The following is a 7,500-nucleotide window of genomic DNA, read 5'->3' on the forward strand; positions in this document are numbered from 1 at the left end:
CTGTTTTTGCTTCCTTCTTCGAATGTGAAGAGGATGCCTGAGAAGGGCTAGCTGCATCTTCGAGAATGCTCGCAGTTTCTGATATGTCTGTCGCATGGTTCATATTTGTGACATCGGGAGAGTCAGAATCCGCCCTTGCCTTATTTCCACGTCGCATATCCATACAAAATAACCTTTCAAACGTCTCGAGCTTCACAAAATTTCACACCAGCAACCTCCGTCTTATAGATTTACAACCCGTTCACAAAATTTTCTCTGCAATAACCGTTCGCTCGGCAGTCCAGAGAAAGGAAACGCATGGAGACTATTTCTTCCAAAACGAACTGTTCAAGGGAACTGTCAACAAGATAGTCATCGTCTCTGCCGGAAAGAAAGCCACTTTGTATCCGCTCAGATCCAAATAAACACAAAATTGTCGTAATGACTGCTTGTGGAAGACATGACACTTCACGCTAGCAGTACTCCGGAGGACTGGAACAAAATAAGGCGAAGAATGAGGAGGCAACAAAAGAGTGACCTCGCTCATGCATGACCGTAGTGCACGAAAAACGCTCGCTCGCTCTCTCTCTCTCTCTCTCAACCGAGTGCTCTTTTGGCAAGAAGGTAACTTTCAACGACCTAAAGGTAAGTGCTAAATATCATTTTAAAATGAGGAGTAGAACTTGCACAAGTGTGGGTAGGAATTCGATTTGACCCAAAAATAGTCTTTGATACGAGGGATGTTATCCTTGGAGTAACAGTGACCAATATCCCCGCGATACCATACTGCGAACAAAACAACAATTTCCTTTACTTTCCGAATGAAATCTTAGGTCCATTTTTTCCACCTACCAGTACTGAGTAATAAAATATGGTAATCTCGAAATAAATTTTGATGTATCCATGGCAACACGGGAGGATATAGTGCAGGGCTCAGAAACACAGCCCCACCGACGTTGCTAGTTGTTTTGAGAGCGAAAAGTGGCGTTCTTGTCCAATGAAATTTAAATATGCTTGATACAGTCATGTCGGACAAGCAATATGCATGTCTCTTATTATTTCTTCTCGCGAAAGGTAATCGGAAAAGCTCACAAGGACTTCCCAAAGCACACACCACTTCCCTTCGGTTACTGCGTTCTCAGAAGAAAGTATCGTTCAAGTGATCTTCGTATGCTCTAAGAGCAAGTTTGAAATCGATTTTGTCGATCAAGCGCGATAGAATAGTGATGAACACAAGAATATTACATCTCTTGCGCCTTCATTTCCGGTCCTCACCGTAAATAAATGTAACTAAAATTTCTTTTATTGAATTTGAGCACAAACAAATAAGATTGATTCATGAAAACGGTAGAAGTCGCAAGGGAAATATTCGATTTTCATCACAGTTAATCTTCCTTAGGGCCTTTATCACGTTCTCTTGTGGCTCTTACCACTCGCCTCCCACCATGCTTCGAGAGGTGCCCCGTTTTCTCCCTCTCCTCAAATACCAATCTCTGATTTGATAGAGCGAATTTCAATTGAGTGTAGTAAATGTAAAATAGTAAAACCAAAACCAAAGTAATTACTTTGGCTAATCAAAAAAGGACGGAGACAATCCGGTAAACCAATCAAAACACGAAGAAAATACACGTAGCCGCACAAAGCGCGGGAAAATGTGCACGCGCAAGCTATAGTTGGTTTTGGTTTCACTTCAGATTGGTTGAAATATTGGCCGTTTTTATACTAGAGACGCATAATTTGTCTGGGACGATCTTGGGCAAACATTTTTTCTGCGTCTGTTAAATTCGTCTAGTATAAAGTCGGCCACAAGACGCATTATGCGTCTGGACGAAGAATTTATTTTAGTGCGTCTTCGAAGACGCACTAAACTGGAAAGTTCGTCCAGACGCATTATGCGTCTAGTGCCCGTCTTTATACTAGACGAAATTAACAGACGCAGAAAAAAATGTTTGCCCAAGTTCGTCCAAGACGAATTATGCGTCTCATATAGTTGGTCCCGTTTTTGCACTAGACGGATAACATGAGAGACGCATAATTCGTCTGGAAGGATTATGCGTCTCTAGTATAAAAACGGCCATTTATGCGAGAACTTTGAACCAAGCACTGAGTGAAGTAGTGCAAAACCAATGCAATTCGCTTATTACTTTCGACACTCAATTGAAAACCGCTCTATGTGTTGATTTGATTTGATTTATTTTATTTTTATGTCCCCTATTAGTGCCTCAGCGCTTAATGCACTTGACACTTAAATGAAGTAAAGTTTATTATTATTATTATCTCTGTCTGCTTCAGGGATCAGTGACAACCTACTTTCACATTGTACACTAACATTAGCATCCCACGTAGACTCCACCTAGCGTCTTGTTTGTACTACTCTGAAATAATAGATTAGTATATTTGAGATACCGTATACACATATTTTTGTTATTTTGGGTTTGATGAAATGGTGAAATGATTTCTTTCCTTCCGTTTCCTCTCACTTATCTTCCGTCACAAGATGTTAGATTGCGTGACACGGCAGACACTCGCTCCCAGGCTCTCTTAGAAGAGAAACCCTATTGCGCAAGAAGGTCTCCCACATGGCGGAATTACTTCATTTTGATTGGTTATAGCCACGTGGGCCTTTTATACGGCAGAGGGAAACCTTGGTCGAATTAGTTGGAATGCATTGTTCATCTCACGATCACGAGAAATCAAATGGATTTTTTAGGACTTTTGCTCTTTAAATAAAACGTTTAAAGATCGTAAATCAAAGCAGTTGCCCAAGATGTGTGTTTAGAATGCTAGCCGTTCCTGAAGACGCCAGCGAAATGAGGTAACTTTGATGTCGAAGATCGCTATGGACGCGTATACGTAGTGAAGGGAATGTCGAAAATTACGAGCGTCTTGTTTGAACAATTTTTCACAATGTTACTTCCTTGTCATTTGCTTAGTTCTATTATTACCGATATCTTCCAGTTTTAACGTAATATTTTAGTCGTCTACAAAAGTGAAAGGACAATCGTAACATTTCTGTACAAAACGTCTTTGATGTTCAACAAAGGGAATGCATTAAGTATTCAACTGCGTAACTTTACCGAATTTCTTTTTGGCTTCCTATCGTTCCGGGTGAGAGTGATTTCTGATCACGAATCTATTTGGTGATTGAAGAGCTATAATGTTGGCTTTTAGTGCTCTAAAATTAAGTAGAAAGACCATTTGAATAAGTAGGAAATGGTACTAAAATAATTATCACTTTCGTCTGCTTCTAGTAAATGTTCATTCAAATAATTTCTTGACTATTCGATGAAATTACCAGCTTATGAATGATATGTTCGCTGATTGTTAGCTATTTGGGTACTTTGTTAACAACATTGTGCCCTTATTAGTATTGGTGTAATTTTCTGTAGTAACTTTGGGCGAAATAAAAGCCGTACAAACACGTCACACTGGTGGTTAGGCAACCATTCGAAACTAATATGCGCAGTCTTAAGATCTTATTTGCAGTTATCTTCTCAAAAAAATTAAGTTAAACCGTGTCGACAAAGCTCGCATAATAAACGGCGAAACAAACACAATTTTTAATCTGTGGTGCCTATTGGTACTAAAATGCATCTATATTGACTGTTACAAATGATGTGTGTTCTTAATTTATTATAGATTGTGGGGTACACCCCCTTCATTTGGCAGAGATTCTTCCCCTGGCACTTTTTCACCTTCATTATTAGAGACTGGTGTAGCTGCTGAAGTTGAATGGTCAGTTTTCAGGGAAGGGTTTTCTCCTTCCTTCGAGGAAGAAATGTTTTCTCTATTTGAAAAAAGTCCCCTGAAGATCAATGCCATCATTATGATGTATTTTAAAATAAGAGGAGGATTTTCAAATTTGTAGCTTTAAGTAAACCAACAAGGCTGCTGCCTAAGAAAAAATTTCCGGAGCCCTTGGGGCTTCCAATATTAAAAGTTAGTAGCCCGAGCCATTTTTCAAGAGACCAGAATTAATTAATTAAAAGTGAGGATAAATCACCACTTTAAGTTAGGGACCCGTTCGTGCTACTGGTCCAGAAATTTGGTTGCCCGCGCTTGCAAGTACATGTAAGGCGCCCCAGGTGGCCGGGCAACCGTTAGGCAGCAGCCTCAAACCAATATTATTTATAAAATAATTACGATAGTACCCACACTCTCATTGGTTGATAGCTGTGTTTAGATGAGAGTATGGAAAAAATGGCTGTGACATCACACAAATTTTGATTGGTTACATATATATTTGTTGTTAGACGCACGTTTTGATTGGCTGGTGGGTGGGAAATGTGAGCGTGTATGAAGAAAATCTGTTTCAATCAAGAAGTAAAAAAACCAGCATTTTCCTTCATTTGTTGAATCATCTTTGAGAAATATTTTATAAAAGCAATAGAGGACTTTTTCCTGTGTTTCCAGAGCCTCATCTAAACACTCAGGGGAATTGGGAGAATTCTTGACAGTTATGCAAGCCCGAGATGCAGTTGAGGGTTTGCATGAAACGTTCTCTATTGCTTAAATTCAACAGATTTTGCTATGCTGTGTTGCGAGAAACGTTGATGAACTTCTGGCCTTAGTTGTTCAATAGTTGGATAGTATGTACTTATTGACTGAGTGGGAGGGCTGGATGGGAAAATATTTGTTCCAAGGTCATGGCATACAGACGGAGCGCAGCGAGGTCCGTGCGCCGTCACCAATGGCAAATATTTTTCTGTCTGGCTCTCCCACTCAGTCAATAAGCATTTCTATCATTATGGGTTCTTTACACTATTCATGATGAGCACTCAGAAAATGAAGTATGGACAAAATAATCAACAAAAAAATTTGCATAGGAAGTTTATCCAATATGTTGTTTGCATTTGCTTTTCTGGCTGTAAATAACTTGGGAGTTTAAAAGCGACGAAATCCTCTAAAATCGCATCGCACAGAGCAATTATACTTGTTCCTACAGTTTAGCAGGGCCGTACGGCTTTTCTTGGCCCTGCTCGCACTAATGTACAAGCCATATGATAAGTAGTTTTATTCACCAGGTCCCAGTTGCTCAAAGGCCTAGAAAATTTTATCCAGTGGACAAGTCACTATCCGTCAGTGCAAACCTTGGTTACACCTTCCTTGTCTGAGTTAGTGAGAGATATTATTACATTTGTAATAATATTTACCAGTATGTCTCCCTGCTGAAACATGCATCATGATTGCCCAATTTAGGACCCTCTACTCTGCGTTTATTCGAGGATCTTAGTACAGTTGCAGAGATGTAATAAATATCTTACAAACCCCATTTTTGTGGACCAGTACTACTACTGTAAGTGACAGTGGGGCTCTCCAGCTTGCTTAGTTGGAGGATTTCATTCCATTTTGTTGCTGCATGTAGTGGTGTTCTGATGCATTCTTGTGTATGCAAAACTTGTGTGCGTGTTTTTTTTTTTCACTGTACACCTGTCTCAAAGAGTAACACTTCTTTGTGGTTTTGCTTAGTGGTCAGGATGGTGAAGATAGTTTCTGGTGCAGTGAATCAACCTCTGCTGCCTCTTCTGCTGCTTCTTCAGAATACAACTCTGATAATGGACTGGTTGACATTGAAGATGAAGACGTGAAAAGGCATCTATTCACTGTAAGACTCCATTAATTAACCATTAAACCTCCTAAGAGTGATGCTTGTCGGAGACTTCGTGATTCGATTAGGCCAAAGTTTTATTTCTTAATTAGCACCATTGATTGACATAACCTTGAATGAACTTTCATTGAATTTCACTTAGCAACGACCAATAAGATATTAGATTAAGCGATACATGAACATATAAGTTTAGGTTTCCTTTTTTTTTAGAGTCAGAGTAGTTTTACACACCCGTTGTAAGACGAACACGAGAGATTGATTAAACGCTTAGTTATAAACTCAGTCGAGTTTACTGATTGAGAGAGAGTTCGATAAGCTGTAATCCCTTGTAAACGGGGCAAAGTTTACAAAACGTGGCACCTCCGGCAACGCGACAAGTCCGAAGAAACACTTTTAGGACAATCTGTGTGAGTATAATTGCGTCCTGAATTTTCCGAACGTCATGGAGGCAACCGAAGCGAACGTGGAGATTAAAGTTACACAACTGGAAATGACAGTGATGAAGACTAATGCCGTTTTGGAAAAAGGGAAACATGAGGCAATCGAGAGACACCTCTCAAGCTTAAAGCATCTCTCCAGTGAGGTCACTCGCATGCGTCTCGATGTAGAGGCGGCGAAATTAGCAGCGAAAGAAGAGATGACAGCCTTACAGGAATGGAACACCCGACTCGATGCAAAACTGGAAAAGGCAGACAGCGTGGTCGAAAAAGTGACAACATGGCTAGATGATCGCCGAAAAGAGAAAGAAGCTCACGCTCAAGAAGAGAAACTACATTTTGAGGCAAAACTGCATCAGACCAAGCTAGACATGCAAGCAGAACTTCAAACAGCTCAAACAAGCCAACACCCACCACAAGTCCAAGCTCCGGATAACATTCAAGCTAAATTACCAAAGTTAATGATAACAAAGTTTGATGGCTCCTTTATGGACTGGCCGAGATTCTGGGGGCAATTTTCAGAAACTATCGACAAGACGAGCGTAGCTGCGATAACAAAGTTTTCGTATTTGCGTGAACTATTGGATTCTAAGGTTAGGAGAACAATAGAAGCATTACCCTTCACGGCTGAGGGCTACAATCGCGCAAAGAGTATCTTAACAGAGAAATACGGAAAGAAATCGGAAATCGTAAAAGCATATACAAAAGAAATTCTGGAACTTCCTTCCATACCAAACTACAATCAGAAGAAAATAAGCGAATTTAGCGAGAAGCTGACTTATTGTGTGCAAGCTCTGGAAACCCTCAAGAAACTCGAGCAGGTTAACGGGGCGGTGTTGATGACGCTTGACAAGTTGCCATCAATTCGTGGAGACCTCGTGCGTACCGACCCAGACTGGGAGAGTTGGGATTTTGTGAAGCTCTCGGAAGCTATTCGATTGTGGGTGAGAAGAAACCCAGTAGATATAACAGCACGAAACGAGCGCGAACAAGAACTATCAGCGAAAAGGAATCCGCGCCAGACCAGAGTTTATCATACGCATGGTGAAGATCTGAGACCCCGTAGGTGTGTGTATTGTGGCGAAGGTCACCGGCCGATCGAATGTACAAAGGTCACGAGCTTGTCAGATCGCAGACAAATTCTTCTTAACAAGCGATTGTGTTTCAATTGTACGTCCGGAAATCACCGCGCATCCAATTGTCCTAGCAGGTCAGATTGCCAAAGCTGTCACAAACGCCATCACACGTCGATCTGTGACACAGTACACCCCACTAGCGACGCTAACAACTCGACGACAAGAGGGGTTGCCTTGACGACAAACCAAATAGGAGAGGGTCTGTTTCCTGTTATCATAGTGGAGGTCAACGGAATAAAATGCCGAGCATTAATCGATTCTGGAGCGGGTAGTTCATATGTGTCGGCAAAGTTGATAGATCTTCTTCGTTTGAAGCCTATTGCCACTCAAACAAGGTCAA

At 40.9% G+C, this 7,500-nt stretch overlaps 2 protein-coding genes across 3 annotated transcripts in view; one reads left to right on the top strand and one right to left on the bottom strand.

The window, feature by feature from the left end:
* The window catches only part of LOC138002590 (leucine-rich repeat protein soc-2 homolog), a 25,997-nt gene extending 25,532 nt beyond the window's left edge, over positions 1-465 (bottom strand). Inside the window, exon 1 of the mRNA XM_068848609.1 lies at positions 1-465. This exon is cut by the window's left edge and continues 71 nt beyond it. Coding sequence (XP_068704710.1) covers positions 1-163 — 163 coding nt within the window. The 5' untranslated portion in view covers positions 164-465.
* A 2,149-nt stretch (positions 466-2,614) lies between these two features.
* The window catches only part of LOC138002607 (protein FAM199X-like), a 19,855-nt gene continuing 14,969 nt past the window's right edge, over positions 2,615-7,500 (top strand). The window contains exons 1-3 of one of the 2 annotated variants that reach the window (XM_068848620.1): positions 2,615-2,794; positions 3,619-3,714; positions 5,449-5,584. In XM_068848620.1, the coding sequence (XP_068704721.1) occupies positions 2,760-2,794; positions 3,619-3,714; positions 5,449-5,584 (267 nt within the window). In that variant the 5' untranslated portion in view covers positions 2,615-2,759. The remainder of the gene's footprint in view (positions 2,795-3,618; positions 3,715-5,448; positions 5,585-7,500) is intronic. The other variant, XM_068848624.1, reaches the window with a different exon arrangement.

Source organism: Montipora foliosa, chromosome 1 (genome assembly GCF_036669935.1).
Source record: "Montipora foliosa isolate CH-2021 chromosome 1, ASM3666993v2, whole genome shotgun sequence".
Taxonomy (NCBI): Eukaryota; Metazoa; Cnidaria; class Anthozoa; order Scleractinia; family Acroporidae; genus Montipora; species Montipora foliosa.